Below are 17909 nucleotides of genomic sequence, written 5' to 3' on the forward strand. Positions count from 1 at the left end.
AACATTCCGTCTTCCTGCCTCAGTCTCCCGAGTTTGGGGGGATTATAGTCATATGCTTGGTTAATCTTTGGTTCTTAAAGACCCACTAACTGGTAGTCATTTTCTCTTCTGGGCTTACTCTCTTGACCTGTAGTATTGATAGGAGCCCTCCCAGTACATGATCTCATTCACTTTGTCAGGTTCTGGAACTTCCACACCCTTGTGACAGGATCGATAACTCTGTATTCTGACTGGGAAAATTCTATCATGGCTTTCCTTTGTCATTTAATCTGAGTGTAACTTCTTTATAGAGTTATGATTTTTTTTTCTTCCTGCATTACAAAAATGGTTAGATACTCTAAGCTTTCACTATATTAATGATATTTATTTTAGGATTTCAGATTGCCAAAAGATAAAACGGGCACCACAAAGGTTGGTGACCTTGCACCTCAGGACATGAAGAAAGTTTGCCATTTAGCCCTGATTGAGCTGACCGCTCTCTATGACGTATTGGGTGTCGAGCTGAAACAACAGAAAGCTGTGAAAATCAAAACAAAAGGTAACCTTCAAATAAAAAAAATAGTTAGATTGACTTTTAAAGCAGCAAAATGGATTTTTTAGCAGTATTCTTGGGGGCAGGTATCAAAGCAACATCTGCAAATACATCTGGAGTTCAGATTCTAAAACATTGCCTTCAAAAATTGAGTAACTTGATAAAAAATATACTGTGTCTTAGAGACTATAGAAAATAAAGGCATAATCAAATAACTCCCATGGAAGGAAACTGTGAATCAAAGAATCATAACTTTATGCTTTCTCCTTTGAAAACTATGTATTTTTTTAAAAAAATATTTGTTTTTAAATTCAGATCTTGAAAAATGACTTTGAGCTGGTTGGTCCTAAATTATGACTCTCGCTTATCACTGGCTAGAAAATACTGGGGTAGTTAGTATTTTGTCCCTTTGTTCACTTACATGAGAGTTTAACTAAATTTTGAAAATATTTCTTATCCTATTAAGAAAATGTCATTGTGACATACATACAGTACCCCTAGATGATACTAACCCTATATATGTGTAGTTTTGTAAGCAGCTTGCTTTACCTATTACAGAAATAGAATTTATATTTTGTAGCATGATAAAGAATGAATATGTCTTTGGTTTTTGTTCCTCTGGGGTTTTATTGGTCTGGAAATCCAGATAATTCTCTACTGACAAAGCTTTATGGTGTAGGACTCTTTGTCCTCTTGTTTAACCTGAAAGGTGCCTCCTAAAGGGACACCATGAATGAGGACTATGAGTTGCTATGGTAACATTAGCCAAGGCAAGTAGTCACCTGGTTTAAATATTAGCGGCAGTTTGTCTGTGGGACTGAAATGTCTTTCCCTCAGGTCCTCTGTCATAGTGGACCCACGGTGACCACATTCCGTGTTCAGTTCCTAGGAATCTTCTAGCTTGAGGCTTGGAATGGTGAATTTCTGGGTTAAAAGGTGTTCTTTTTTTTTTTTTTTTTTCCATGAGTCTCTTGTGGAGAATGAAGACTTCACATGCTTTTCTAGAATCTCATCACAAAACCTGCGATTAAAAGATAGAAATATAATTTAAATTACTAACCTAGTCCTCATGATCTTTGTGTTTGTGTTTTTGTTTAAGGATTCCATTCTAGCAGAGAAGTATTGTTCTTATTAAAGCTATCACAGTTTAAATGGAACAGCAGAAATTCCAGTATTAAAAAAAAAAAAAAATCTTGTTGCAGATTATGATCTTTTTGGTGTTTCAGTTGAACCCAGGAGCACTGTACCACTGAGCTACATCCCAGCCCTCTTCATTTAAGTGCTGAGACTGGCCTCAAATTTGTGATTTTCCTGCCTCAGCCTCTTAAGTTGCTGGAATGCCAGGTGTGTGCCACCACACCCAGCTAAAAAATAAGCTGTTTACACTGTATACTAGATACTGGGCATTCTTCAGTTGCATTTTTTCTTAATTCCTCAAACTGGAAAGTTACTTCTTGTGTTACTAGAATTCTTGTGAGTGGCACCTTAGTGTCCAATGTCTGTCCTCAGATTACAAGGTCACCCCCTGCTTCATGTTCACCGATGATTTTTATTTCCTCTGATGTGTGTCCTAAAGGAAATGCTATCTGTCTGTGGTAATTCTCCACTTAGTGATGGGGATGAGGTGGAGGTTCTGTGTAGGAACTGTGCTCCTACCAAACTCAAGGCATATGGTAGATGATAGTAATTTATAAAATTTATAAATGATATTATTTCTTCTGGAATGATTACTGGCTATATTTTTTAAAAAAAAAACTACAGATTTAAATTTAAGAATACCAAATATCTACTGTTTTTTTTTTTTTAAGGGGAAACATTTGTAGAATAGGATCATAAAGTTGGCTTATTTCTCAAAATGGCATTTATTGATACTTAGTTGTTTTGTAGAATGTTAAATGTCAATTTAGAAGAGATGAGTAATACTTGGTTTTCAGCCATAACTTTTAATTTGATTGAACTTTAGTAAATTGTTTGAATATTTATATGTTCTCACAGGAATCTGTTTTTCCTTTTGTAGCAGTTTTCCCTTTAGTAATTATTTCAGTAATTTTTTTTTGGCAACCTTTAGTGTTCTGGTTGGATATGGAACAACCCATAAAGGCACATGTGTTAGCTCAAGACTTGTTTCCCAATGCTACAATGTTCATAGCTGGAGCTTTGGGGCAGTAAATAGATCATGAGGGTTCTGACTTTATGGATTAATCCGTTGATGGATTCACAATTTAATGGACTTTTGAGATGTGATGGAAATTTCAGAGGCTGGGCCTAGTTGAAGGGAGTGAGGTGTGCCTTAGGGTTCTGCCCTTGGGGACTATATCTTGTCCCATATTCCACTCTTTGTTTTCTGGCCATCATAAGGTAAGAGCTGTGTTCTACCTTGTCCTTATGCCATGATGCTAGCTGACCATGGGCTGGAATTTTGAAACTATGAGCCAAATAAATCTTTCCTCCTTTAGGTTGTTTGTCTCAGGCATTTTGTCACAGTAACAACAAGCTAACACATTGTTTGCTGCTATATTTCTCCATAAAGCAGGGTCAGTTTTTCTATTGACCTATTTATACCTAATGGACGGCCAAGTTTTGTCCTTTTCCTAGTAGGTACTCAATAAATAGTTGTCTCATTGAATGACAGTGTCAGAAATCTTATGCTTTAACATTTTTTTTTTGTATTTATTATTATTAGTCAATTGTTAGAAACAAAAACATTTTGTTTTCTTTTTGCAGATTCTGGTCTTTTTGGTGTTCCACTGGCCACATTGTTAGAACAAGATCAGAGAAAAGTACCTGGAACTCGAATACCCTTGATCTTTCAAAAAGTAAGTAGGCCTTTTTTTTTTTTTTTTTTTTTTTTACTCATACTATTATACTATATACTATAGTTTCAATTGATAGTCTCTTTTACTTTGTGGTACTTGGATTTTCTATTCAGGAAGCAAATTTGTTTCGAGGGCTCATAATTTTTATTTCATGGTGATGCTTTCTGTGTTATTACTGTAACTGTGATCACCGGGCATCATTTTCCTGTCTTATATTAGCTGGCTTTGTATAATTGAGATTTCAATTCTATAATACATAGGAGTGAGAACTGCTTATAAATTTCTAGGGAATTGAATCTTCATGAATATTTCATGCCTGTATGTATTTCCCAAGCTTTCCTATTTACAGTGAGGATGTCCAATTTAATTTACCAGAGCCTATGTCCAAAGTAGGCAAAGAAACCATAAAGTAGAATTAGAAAATGATTGCTAAACTATCAAATCACTTGGGTAGTCAACACTCAATTATTCATAAGGGGATTATCTATAGCAATAAAAAAAAATTCAGCCCAACCTCTGAGCCATCATTGCTCCTGAAGCACAGATTACATTTGATAAAAGCTAGGAAGCACACACTGAAGAAGCCAGATCAGATCAGTTGTGGACAACCCAAGTTATGGATACTTTGCAACAGTCCAGGCATATTAGTTTCTGAAATCTCTAGGGACAGGAAAAATGGTTTCACAGTTGACTAGGCCAACAGACTCATCCAAGCCTAAGGTTTAATCTTGGCACTTAGGGAAATGACCAATTTGGCATAGACTGTCTTACTGACTAGCATGGTGGCCTTTATTGCTCGTTTGCCATTACACCAAACCTGTGTATCTCTGTCTCTCCTGATGAACTTTGTTGTGCGGTTTATCCTACTCATCAGCTTCTGACATTCACTGCCTACAGAACCTGTATCTGTATGAATAGTGGTCAATACTTCCTGTGATTAATAGAAAGAGGGTAACAAATACAGGTTACTGACAAATTCTTTTAGTCTCAAGAAAAGATGTAAGTCATTATAGACAAATGGCTTCTCAGAACGGGCATCTCGGCAGCATGCTTCCTAGGTATGTTAGCCAAGGCTCTGCAGAGAAAAAGAACCAATGAGATATATGCAGAAAGATATGAAGTGAATTACTTTGAAGAATTTTCTCAGCCAGGTATGGGTGCTAGCAAGCCTCAGATGTGGAGCAAACGGTCTGGACACTGAGGTAAGAGTTCATGCTTCAGTCTTGAGGCAGAACTTCTTTTTTGGAATATCCCAGGTTTTGCCTTTAGGCCTTCGATTGATTGGGTAAGGCCCTCCAACTTCTGGAGGGTTATTTGCTTTACTCAAACTATGATTAAAATGTTAATAGCATCTGAAAAAATCCTATCCCTGAAACATCTTGACTGATGTCTGACTGAATAAATGGACACTGTAGCCAAGTGGACACACAAAGACATCATCATACCAGGGAAGTTCTGTGAGCCTAGGTTTTCATAAGGTTCAATGATGCTTCCTCACCAGGCTGAACATGGTATCTGGTCCCTTGAGAAGAATCTCCCTTTGTCATTTCTCTTGACACTATTTTGTTGTCATTGTTGCTAAAGTTTATTTAGTTACTTTTCATTATTTTCTCTTCAACATTCTCTAGGCTCTGGCAGCCTGCTAGTATAAAGTATTGGTATAGTTCCAAGCTTTTCATTCATATGAAGAGTTTGCTTGTAGGTAACACTCATCTGCTTGTGTCCCCTCTGAATCGTAAGCAACAAATCACAGGGGTCTGTCGTGAGAAGTGCCTTTGGATTTATCAGCTAGACAACTCAATTGGGTCTTCCCTCTGTTTTGTAAAAGGAAAGAAATAGAAACCACTGATCTACAAAGAGATTCATTACCAATCTTCAGAGTATTATACTTTTAATGTATGAGGAAATATACCCCCAAAAAGGCTGCTAGCAGAGCTTATCCACTACCATTGAGTTGTTATCTGGTATTTATTTATTTTTTCCTCAGAGGCACTTTGTTTAAACCATATTCTCATAAGAAGTTGAAAAATAAAATGTTGTTAATTTTAATTTAATGGAAAAAGTCCACTTTATAATTCAGTTAGCAGCTCTAGTGTTCTTACTGACAAACTAATAGGCCGTACTAGGCATACTTTGTGTCAAAAAAGCCTAAGTTCATTTTTCAGTTAACATAAATCTATACTATATATTTTGAGAAATGCGGTGAATTACTGATAAATTGATAGAACATGAGATAAATTATTAAAACTAGCATATTCACTATATAGATCAATATTATAATTTTCTATCTATTTTAAGTCTTGAAAATTAAAAGGAAGGCAAAATAGTATATTTTAATAATGTAATATGTGATGGTGAAAAAATGTGATTTTCAAAGTGAGAAATATGAAAATATGAAATTCAGGTTGTATACACACATATATAATTCTTTCAGATGCCAGAATTCAGTTTTTGAGAATAATAAAAAAGTCTAGAATATTGAAATTTAAGATGTTGCTCTCATTTAGTTATTTAGAAGTCATGATCAATTTTTTGTGAATTTAATGAAAGTGAGAAAGCATAGAAACTATGCTTTTAGTAGAAACTAAAAACTAATTTGCTTCAGAATCTAACATGATTTTGTTTTATTGTTAATTTTACAAGGTGAAATAAAATGAAAATTCTTCATTGAAAATTTATAAATCTGGTTTTAAATACTTTATTAAATTTTTTTTTAGTTTCTATCTATTGAACAATGTGGTTTTGAAAATTTTTCTGGTTTAATTTTTAAAAAATTGCATACTACTACAACTGGTCAAAGATACTTCCTCTAGTAATAAATCCTTAGGAGAATTTTGTGACTATTCTTTGGTTAATTCTTAATCCAGCTCCCTAAAAATCAGAGTATCCTTTAGCCACCACCTAGTTCAAGGAGAGAAGAGGTGATGTCATTAAAGAAAAATTGCCATTGCTTCCAGTGTTCACATACCCTAATAGAACTGATTTCAGGTCAAAGGAGCTAGTTTGGTTCTTAAGAGGCACTTTTTTATATACAAGAGAAAAACAGGTCTATGTGGCTTATGGCGCCTTGGTTAATGATTAAAGGAGTCTTTCCTGAAAAACATTCTTTTGTACTCTGGAAGATTTTATGCCTTAGGATATGCTGAGAATGTTATACTGAGATTACACATGAGGCAGACTAGTTCTGTCTGATGAAGTAAAAGAAGGCTAATGGGGAAAGTGGGTAGGTTGTAGGAAGGGAAACCTATAGGATGTTAATAAATGCATTGTATTTAAATTGAGGATGTGGAATCGATTTCCTTAAGAATAACAGAATACCTCCATCAACAATTTGTGTGCTACCCAGGAAATGTGGGTTCTAGTTTTCCAGTTGGAAGATCACCCTACCAAGAAACTGACCACTTTTGTCTTCTTTGTAGCTTTCAATAGCTTGTCACCATAACTTCCCCCATTTGCCTTACTTTAATGAGTTTTTGGCTTATAGTTTTAAAAATAAAGGCTGGGAGCAGAGGTGTTTACCTGCAATCCCAACTACTTAGAATCTGAGACAACAAATTGCTAGTTTGAGGCCAGCCTGGGCAAGTCAGTGAGACCCTGTCTCAGAAAGGACTAGGGATATTACTCAGTGGTAGAGAGCACTTGCCTAGCATGTGGGAGGACCTGGCTTCCCTCCTTAGAAAGAAAACAAAGAGACTTTATTTTGGGGTTCCAGAAGAGAGAGCTATGTGTAGTCATTGGCCATTGGTTTGATTTAAAAGTCCTATTTAAGAACATTCAAGTTTATCATCAAAGACTTAAAAATAAATATTAGCAAACAAATTTTTTTTTCTTCATATTGTAAGTGATTCTTTCTTGGGACAAACTAAAAATGTGATGTCATTGTGCAGATACTAGAATTTCATAGAATTTATTTTATTTCAGAATATGTTGCTGGAAAAACAGAAGAAATGGATGTTCTTGGTTGCTTTTAAACAAAGAACATCTTCGTTCTCTGTTTGTTTGGAGTACCACAGCTGTTGTGCGAAATTATACACTTCTGTTGCAAAGTAAAACCAGAGCCAACTTTTTCTAAATTATAACTAGTTCTTGGACTTATTGTTTTGAATTGTGGTGGTGCATTAGCATTCAAAACCTCATAAAATCCAGTGTACATGTCATTGCAATCAGCTTTCATTTATTTATATATGAAACAGATGTTAAAATGTACCTGTTACAGATATCAAAATCAGCATGTTTTTCTGTTTATACACAGCTGATTTCTCAAATTGAAGAGGGAGGTTTGGAAACTGAAGGCCTCTTACGAATACCTGGAGCTGCCATTAGAATCAAGGTAATGTAACCTTTTGGCTCTGTTAATGTACAATTTTTTATTATACTTTTGCATTTTAAAGCCAACTTGTCCTCCCCACCCCTTATTGTTAACAAAGTGGATAAAATAAAACAATAAAACGTCTTAACACTTCACTTTCTATTTAGATTTTCTACAATCCCTTCTCTTTCTTTTAAGTTTTTATTTTTCAAAATTGCCATATTAATAACACTAGTCTAAAGAGAACATGATGACTCAAAATATTAATAGGGGGTTGTGGTGATAGGTTTATCAGTATGAGTAATAGCAACTGAGTTTTTATTTTTATTTTTACAGGAACATAAGACTCTGGCACAGTATGGCCCTTGACAATAGTCCCCATACTTTGTTAGTGTTGGCGAGCTGGCAGAATGAGTGTCCCAGCCACACTCCCTATCGTCACAGTTCCTTTTCTTTCCGTGGCCAGCTGATGCAAGTCTGGCTGGTAAAAGAGGCGAGGGGATTCCCAGACTTCCTAGTTTGGATCCCCCTTTGTCCTTACCTTTTCTTTTCTCCTAGGGGTCCTGTGCACTCTCCTGTTTTCAACTCTGTGCTCCAACTCCTGTTCTGGGGGATAAAACTTCCAGTGATTGCACAATAGATATGGAATGACCCTGCAGGCAGGGTGTACTACATATATCTCCCATTATACATGTGTTTTAAAGGGAGTTCCTTTGGAACTATAACTACGTCTAGAAAATTCACCTGGCAGAAATGTTCGGTTAGCAGTCATTTACTATCTCTTTTACCCTATCTTTCAAATTCAGCTTTGGCTCTAAACTGAGATAGCGCAGAGAAACTGCTCGCATGCTAGATATTGTCTGACTAAATTTGAAACTCCAAGAATAAATAAGATCAAGGGAAGAGATCTTCTCTGTTCATTTCCTTAAGTTCTATTATCCTATTTGACAACTTCAGAGCTGACCAGGATGAGATGATGCTCAGTGGGTGCATGCTGCCGTTGCTTGTCACTGCTGGGCTTTGGTACTACTAGGATTGGAATTACTATTCATGTATTCCACAGTTTTGCATCACCTAGTGATAAGTTTCCTTATTCCAAGACACTAGATTCAGCCAACTTGGCTCTTCCTACACAGTGATCTCATTTTAATAGGATTCCAGTAATGTGACATACCCTGCTGACAGATTTCAGCTTGTGTCCCCTGGGTTTGATGTCTGGTACATAGAAGTCCCTGGAAATGCCTTGCCTTGTTTGTAAGTTTGATAACTTGTCGATGTCTTTCTGCATTTATGAACATCTACGGTGAGTTCACCAGTCAATCATGGGCATTGTGTGCGATTCAGGGATCAGCTCTTGAGAAATGGGTTCTCTTACAAAGGAATGGAAACAGGTAATGTGGCTTCATATTACTTATGTCAGCACAAGCAGTGCTTCTCAGTTGACAGTTCAAAGCCTTTGGGCCCTCATGAGCACAGCATGATGGCAACCCCACAGGATCCAAGACAGGTTGACTTTAGTATGGAATAGTGAATGTATGGGGATTTTACTTTGCGATGGGAAGGCTGGCAGAAAAACAACTAGGTGTAATTTCTGCAACGTCCAATTAAGAGGATTCAGCTGGGTTAACCCATCCTCTTGTCATCCACCAGATTATGCAGCAGCTGGTCCATTACAAATAATTTTTTTTTTTTAAAGAAAGAGTGAAAGAGAGTGAGAGAGAGAGAGAATTTTAATATTTATTTTTTAGTATTTGGCGGACACAACATCTTTGTCTGTACGTGGTGCTGAGGATCGAACCTGGGCCGCACGCATGCCAGGCGAGCGCGCTACCACTTGAGCCACATCCCCAGCCCCATTACAAATAATTTAACAATAAGAAGCAAAATTTTTGTTTTTCTCTTTTTTTCCCTGCCCTACTGGTTCTTCCTCTGTTTTCCCTCTTTTCTTTTTCCTCTCTCCTTTTTCTATTTTCTCTTTTCCTTCTCTCCCTCTGCCCTCACCTCTCCATTTCTAAGTTTACTTGCATACTTTTCACTAATTATAAAAAAATAATGAAGGTAGAGGATGGGGTTCTGTTGGGAAGAGATAATGTGATAAAAGTCACCTTACAAGGAAAATAAAAACCATCTTGTGGGAGACTGGTTTCACCTAATAGAAGGAAGCAGCAAACTTTGACAGGATTTCTGACACGATAGAATTTATGCCATGGTGTTTATTTTTATTTTTTTTAAAAAAAAGCATGTCGAAAGTAGTGATCATTAAACTAAATTGACTTATTAGTTGTAGTTTTGGCCAGCAAGTTTTGCAGAGTCTGTGAGGTAAATGAGTAGGTATTTCCAGTTCTAAGTGGACTCTGAATGCTCCCTTGAGTTAGTTGAAAGCAGAATGGCTGCATTTGAAGACGGGTATATTGATGTATTTTCATGCCTTGTTTGCTATAGGATTTGGTTTTCCATTTCCCAGAGGTGACTAATCAGAGGTGATCTTCTGCTTTAGGGTGCAAAGATTGATTATGCATTTTGTTACACAAATACACTTCTAAATAACTAATTGTCTCTTTTAAGTGATTTGTTTTAATATCTTGAAGAATTGTTGTATCTAGGTGAAGCCCCTAAATGGAAGGACTATTTTAACTTTTAACTAATTTTTATGTTCTATCATTATTAAAGTTTGAGTATTTTTTTTTTTTTAAATCTTGGCCTTAGTAATTTCTTCTTAGTAAAGTAAAACTGGGGTGGAGGTGGGGATAGTATTTTTCTGAGTAACGGAAGTATTGACTTTTGATACTTCAATATGTCTTCTCAGAGTGGAATTCTTGTAAAGCAGAAAACATATCACACTCTCAGCAGGGGAAAAATGCACTTACTGATAGCCATCCCCCCGCCCCCCTTGTGTCTTTCAGAATCTTTGCCAAGAACTGGAAGCAAAGTTTTATGAAGGGACATTTAATTGGGAAAGTGTCAAACAGCATGATGCAGCCAGCCTGCTGAAGCTCTTCATCCGGGAGCTGCCCCAACCCCTGCTCAGCGTAGAGTATCTCAGAGCCTTTCAGGCTGTGCAGAGTAAGTGCCATCCCTCTTTGATGCTAGAGCCATCTATGTTGTTTTAAATGCATTTGGCAGGGTGAGGCAGTAACCAGGTGTACCCAAGTAGACACATTTTGACTCATGGATGATGGTAGGTGCTCTAATACCTCGGGCTGTTTCCCTTTTCTTTTACAAATATACATGTCTGCATAAATGGGCTACAGGATGTTCTCTTTGGGTACAGGTTAATTGCTTGGCATTTAAACAATACAATGGAAAGTTAAAACCCGGAAACTTAAGTACTTCTCTAATAGGAGTTGCAGAAGATCTCTGATGCGGTTTTTTTTTTTTTTTTTTTTTTTCTTGCCAAGTGTTAAAAGCAACACTTACAGGAGAAGCTGTGGATTAACAGTTGTTATAAAAGCACAAGGAGATGTAGTAGAGTCTGTGAGCATTTACCCTGAAAAATTAAATTTGGAAATTGTTGTGAGGAAGCATGGGACAGAGCACTTTGCTGCTTCATTGGTGGAGGACACAGACTTGTTGTGTGTTGCAATTTTGTGGTCTTGGTCAAGCTCCAAGTTAATGTCTGTTATAGTTCTTGATTCCCTTTTCAGGGAACACAGCGATCTTACAAGGGTTATGTACTGGCACAATTATCCCTTTTACTCTGAGAGTCCATTAAAAAAGAAAGAACGCTGTCAACATGTTTAAGCAACCATATCTTTAGCTTCCAGACTGGGACACTTTTGAGTGAAAGAGGGGCACTGTTAATAATTATGGTGAGCTGCCACGTCAATCAGAACTGTTCCAGGTTATTCTTAAAGCATACAATATTGAGATGAATTCATGGGTCATTTTGTACCAAAACATTTCTTCAAAATTTATAAGGGAAACATGAAATATGTTTAGAAGTATTTTTTTAACAGATTTCATCTTGAAACAGAAGAAACCATCTTCTGCTTAAAATATTTTTTAATGGTTAAATTGTGTTATTTTGCATACATCTCCTGAATATGAATTAAAGGACCACATTTATTGCTGACAAATGCTGGCATGATTCTAAATGTACATAAATATTACTTAAATGGGTTGAGGACTACTGAAGATCATAGATTCAATGTTTGTAATGTAGCTCTTAGACTCTTTTAGTTGCCGTTTGGTTTCCTAATTCATTGCACAAACACATATTAAACACCAACTGTGTTCCAAGACCCTGTTTTACTTATTCCTGTTGAAATTAGTGGACTCTTGCCATGTTATTTGTTCACTCACTATTAAAAGAAACACAAGATGCATCCTGATGCCATGTCATGGAAGGTCCAATCTTCTGTGTCTTTTCATTGGGGAATAATTATCTCGCAGAAGTTAAAATTATTTCCAAAGCACTGTTGTGTGTCTGCAAACATAAGGCCGCTCGTCATATGATCACAGTTGGAAGTGAGCATTCTGAGGGAGAGGAAGCTCTTGGCAGCTGCTCCACTGATCTCCCACAAACTCTCTCAACCAGGCTTGCTGCTCAGTCGTCGTTGTTGCATCTTACATTTTACTGTAATGTTTATGCCAAATAACTTTCTTGCTTGAAAAGATAAAGAAAAATATTCAATAAAGAAAAGAGTTCAGATCTATCTAATCTATCTGCAGATCTTCCAACCAAGAAGCAACAACTGCAGGCTCTGAACCTCCTTGTCATCCTCCTGCCGGATGCAAACAGAGACACACTGAAGGTCAGCTGGGATAATTTACATTAAATATCCCTTAGGACGTAGCATAGTGATTTTTCATTATTTACAGTACAACAATGTGATGTTTACTTTGGAAAGATTAGTAGAAGTTTAAAAGGAAAAGACTTCTGAGGACTGATGGGGAGGGAAAGTCTTTAATTGTTGTTGTTCATATTACTAGGTTTTGCATTTTAGGTTTTTCTATAGCATTTCTTCTACCAAAAAAGATGATTAAGGTTCATTTGATTAATGGAAACAATGGATATCATTTTGTTTCCTATTTTTCTACATTTTCCAAATTCTGTTTAATAAGTGTGTATTAATAAGGTTAATAATATTTAAAATGAAAATCCTAAGACTCACTAATATAAATACAACCCACTATTGCCTAAGGATGTTAATCTTTTGTAGTTCCAAAGGGTAGAGTTTTTGAAATAAGTTAATGGTGACTTAAACTATTTGTTAGCCTAAAGATAGACCAACTCAAATTCTAGTTATTTCTCTAAGGGCTTTTTTTCTGACTTATATAATTTTGAAATGATTTGTTCTAATATTCATGTTTTAATGCCACTTATTATAAGTGTTATTAGAGGCTCTTATAATCAGTATGAATTGTCCCACACTGATTTATTTTCCTCAAGGGCCAAAGTTTATGGAGTAGTTGTAAAGGCTTAATTATAAACTTTTATAAAAGAAAAGGGGAATTTCAATATATAATTTTGAGAGAATATTTACTTTAATTTTTGCCATTACCATAAAAATTGTTTTATGTAGGTAGAGCAGGACCCTTGCCTTTTTATTCCCTGCATTTTTTTTTCTATTTAAAGTTAAATATCATGTTGAGAAACTTCATGTAAAGAAAAATCATCATTTGGTCAGTCTTGAGAATTTTTTTCTGCATCTTATAAAAACTCTTTGAACTGTAAGTTTATGGGCAGTAGTTCTCTAATGCACTTGGAATGAACGTAACTATTCAACTTTTTTGGATAAAGCACTTCCATGAGGATGACTAGGGGCAATGCACTGCCTCTCCAACAGGAGAATGTCTAAAGAGTTTTCTCCTTTTTCTATGTCAGAAACAAATCTTCTATTCTACTGATTGTCAAATGCATGACTTGGAAGGCAATATTAGGGTAGGTTTGGTTTTTGTGGCAGAGACTGATTCTAGGACTAGTTACGCTCAGATATTGCCATAGCAGGGATACTGTGTAAGAATGTGTAGATCGTTGCTGAAATGGGTCCAGGACAGAGTGGGGCTGATTTTCTGCCTGTCCTCTAATTACCAGCCATGCCCTTGATATAGTTTCCACTATGTGGGAAGATTGGGGAACATCTTTCTCTTACTCACATAAAAATGCCTGTTGGCATGACAGCCCTGTGAACAAGGAGTGGAAGGTGAAAAGTGAAATACACATAATTCCTTAAAATATAGATCTATTCAAATAAATTCTCTGAGTTTTAGAAGAAAACACTGATTCCAGTATGTTTGCTATTCTATTTTGCATGTAAGTTTACTAGAAGATAATTTTATAATGGAGAAGGATTTTTTGATCAAAATTTGGGAGATGCAAATAAGTAATTTTACATATTGACTTAAGCTTTAGTGACTCAAGTAGCCAACATTGATGGTTTCAAGCAAGAATTCTAATGGAAGCTTGTAATGGTATATCATAAACCATAAATCAGTAAACTTTAAATTTACGTCTACAAAAGGAAAAGGAAACGCATTGCAATGTAATTTTAGGAAACTTAATGCAGAGTTCCTGTGATGTATCCAGTGCTTGCATTATTCCTCAGCTATCAGGAGAAAGAGGATCATGTGTCTGCTTTGGGTAGAGTATTTCCACAGCAAATCTAAGGAGGCACCAGGCATACCTATATTTGGGCAAGCTGCTTAATCAAAATTATTTGTTGTTTTGAATTATTGTGCATTTGGACTCTTGATCATACTTACCTTTGATTTAGAGAATTAGAAGAATGATTTTAAAATATCAAAAGGAGATCCATGTTAATATAATTACCCATATGTATGTATTCTTTTTATAGTTTTATTATATATTTTGTCTCAATCCTTGCAAGCTACGAGACTGAAATATCCATTTACAACTGAAAACATTTAAAGCACAGAAATATAAAAGGATTTGCCCTAAGACCACACATAGCTAAGGAATAACTGTGCTGGGATCCAAGTGTGTGTTTTCAGGGAAGGGAACTATAGTGACTCATCATAAAGGAAATACTTTTTTTAAAAAAGGACAGTTATTACAGTTTTTTTTTTAAGTTATCAATCTTTTATTTTATTTTTATTAGTTGCTCATGATGATACAATGATCTTGACATATCATACATTTGATTCAAATGTATGATAATTTCTCATTTTTCCAAGTGTACAGGTTGCAATATCACATTGGTTATATGGCCACCAGTTCTTAGTTTGTGGGGGAAAAAAAAAAAAAACTGCAGTTCTTTCAGCAAGGCGAGGCTAACATCTTATTAAATTTGTATCTTCTTTCCTCCTTTCTCCCACTCTCTTCCTCCTGCTAGATAGCATCCTGATATTAATATTTTGAATATTTTTGCATGTGCGCACCATGATTAAAATAATTACCTATTTTTTTTTTTTTTTTGTAATTTATGCTCATAGAGAGACACACTGGTCCCTAAACAATTGTTCTAGTCTCCGTTAAACAAAATTAATCATTTTTCCAAACTTCACATTTTTCTCTTGAACTTGTTTCTATTGGAAAACTAGGCTTGGATTACAGATATTAGATATACGAAATCTTGCTAGATATTAAGGATCTATCTTTGTTTCAACTTTCCAAGGTCTATAGAGCAGCTAAACTTAATGCAAGATCAACCTGTTAGTACTTAAGAACTTTTGTGTTTTTTTTTTTTCCCTGAAATCTTGTGAGACAGTTTGTATTTTGTTTTTTCTTACCATTATAATATATTTGGTATAGTATACTTTTTAAGGTAGAAATTTTGGGCTAACTGTGGAAACATGACTGTTTAGTCAGTTGTTGAGTCTAGAAACAAAGGCCAAATAGATCTTCAATTAAATTTCTTCTCCACATCTGTAGTTGTGTGAACTCTAGCAAGTTACTTAACCTTCTTGAAAACATGATTTTCTCCCCTGTAAGGTGGGGATAAGGACAACATCTGTCTTCTCTAAGGATAGAGCTGATCTCTGTACTGTGTTTTAATGCATTGCCATGCCGATAGAGAACTTCAAATACCTGTGCATCGGTGATTTTTCTAGACAAATTAAGAAGGCAAAAGGAGAACTTGAAGCCATGTCAGAGCAGGCTGACCTGAGCTGCTGGTGACTTTTGGGGAGGGCAGGTGCAGAGGAGACTGGGCATCTGCAGTACAGTTAGAAGCGGGTAACATCTGAGAATAATCTAGCCTATTTGATTGAAAGATTCCCTTTCTTTCATTCAGTAAGAACTACCTTCTCCTTCATCTTTCCTCTTTTCCCTCATTCCTCGGTCAATCTTTATTCTTTTTAGGTTCTAGTCAGCTATTGAGTGCTTTCACTGAAGGCAAATGAAACTCAGGGTGAATGGGTCTTTTTAACATTTAAGGCCCAAGTTTTATTTTGCAAATATAATAAATATTCAAATATTTCATTTACCCTAGTATATTTGTTGCTCAATTTAAGTTTTTGTAGGTGTTCTACATCTGAGATAATGGGACAAAATGGGTTAAGGACATTTTTTTTTCCTTATAATCCCTAGAGATAAAACTATAGCATGTTCTAAAATAAGTGGATCTTTGTATGATATTTTAAGCTATTTTTCAATGCTCCATGGCTCCTAGAGGCTTAGTAGGTTCCTAGCTCAGATGGTACACTCTCTGCCTCCTGCAGACCACACAAGCTATGGTTCTTCACAGAAGCCAAGTACTGTCTCAGGGTGGACTGGCCAAAGGAAAAAGCTTCCAGAATAAGGACTGTGGGGTGTGGCTGGCTGACTGTGGTTTTACACATCTTAGTTTTTAAGTGACATAAAAATCTTGTCTGCTTCAGTGCTTTAATCTCTTATCTCCATGTGCAAAACAAATCTCATGGTCATTTCTCTTTTAGGCCCTGCTGGAATTTCTCCAAAGAGTCATAGATAATAAAGAGAAAAATAAAATGACAGTCATGAATGTAGCAATGGTCATGGCCCCAAATCTCTTTATGTGTCATGCATTGGGTCTGAAGTCCAATGAACAACGAGAGTTTGGAATGGCAGCTGGGACAGCAAACATCATGCACTTATTGATTAAGTATCAGAAACTTCTATGGACAGTAAGTATATGTTTTAGAACAGCATTAATGATCATAGAATTTCTTTGCATAATTATAACAATTTTGAATGTGCTTTTATGAAGCAGATATAAAAATGTAATGTTCTTTTTTAATGGTTTAATAAACACATTATATTTTTGTTACCAGTTTTATAAGATTGTATTTAAAATTTATGAGTGCAGAAATTAAAAGCATTTTATTCACACAGGTAAGGAGAACCTTGTGGATTTCTATTTTACTTTTTTTTTTTTTTTCGGTACTGAGGATTGAATCCAGGGGTGCTCTTCCACTGAGCCACAATCCCAGCCTTTTGTATTTTTTACTGGTCCTTTCACAACCCTTTTGTTCCCCATTTACAATTTTCCTTCCTCTGAGATTCAAAAGCCTTGTGCTAGGCAGGCAAGGACTCTACCACTGAGCCACACCCCCAGCCTTATTTTGTTTTTTTTTTTTTTTTTAATTTGGAGATGGGTCTTGGTTGTCCTCAAATTTGTGATCCTCCCATCTTAACCTCTGGATCAGATGGAATCACAGGTGTATATCAACTTGCAAGGCAGGGTTATTGTTTTGGTTTTTTTTTTTTTTTTTTTTTTTTTTTTTGTACCAGGGATTAAACCCAATGGGGCTTTATCACTGAGATACAGCTCATTCCTTTTTATTTTTTATGACAAGGCCTTGCTAAATTGTTGCAACTGGCCTCAAACTTGTCATCCTCCTGCCTCAGCCTTCTGAGTCGCTGGATTACAGGCATGTGCCACCATGCCTGGCAGGAGCTGTTTTAAAGAGCTATTGCTATCTTGACTTCAGTTTATTCACTGATATTTTTCATAGACCTATTATTTGAAGGGACACAAATTTTGTACCTTGATTGCTGAGACTGTCTTGAAAATGGTTTTCCCATTTCACCCTTGTAAGTTTTGACAGATAATCAGGACATGGTGATTGATGATAGGTTTAGTTGATTAAGACCTCATTTTCTAGTGAAATTTAGAATTTGAGTGAGAGGCATTTAGAAAAACAAACTAAAGTTCTAAGCAAAATTATAGTATTGAAAATTTTAATCTTTTATTGAAGGAAACCCCAGATATTTTGTTAAAAAAGCAAAGTGATATGATCTAGATTCTGAACTCTTTATTTTTATATTCTCTATAAAGGCAACTGATACAGGTCAGGTCAAAATGATTTTTAAAAATCATCCAGTTATTAA

The 17909-nt window shown here is 35.8% G+C and overlaps 1 protein-coding gene across 2 annotated transcripts in view; it reads left to right on the forward strand.

Moving 5' to 3' along the window:
• Arhgap18 (Rho GTPase activating protein 18) overlaps positions 1-17909 on the forward strand; it is a 172892-nt gene that overhangs the window by 136370 nt on the left and 18613 nt on the right. For both annotated transcript variants that reach the window (XM_076858265.1, XM_076858264.1), the window contains exons 6-11: positions 373-538; positions 3257-3348; positions 7601-7678; positions 10561-10720; positions 12329-12411; positions 16496-16702. In XM_076858265.1, the coding sequence (XP_076714380.1) occupies positions 373-538; positions 3257-3348; positions 7601-7678; positions 10561-10720; positions 12329-12411; positions 16496-16702 (786 nt within the window). The remainder of the gene's footprint in view (positions 1-372; positions 539-3256; positions 3349-7600; positions 7679-10560; positions 10721-12328; positions 12412-16495; positions 16703-17909) is intronic.

This window comes from Callospermophilus lateralis, chromosome 6 (genome assembly GCF_048772815.1).
Source record: "Callospermophilus lateralis isolate mCalLat2 chromosome 6, mCalLat2.hap1, whole genome shotgun sequence".
Lineage (NCBI taxonomy): Eukaryota > Metazoa > Chordata > Mammalia > Rodentia > Sciuridae > Callospermophilus > Callospermophilus lateralis.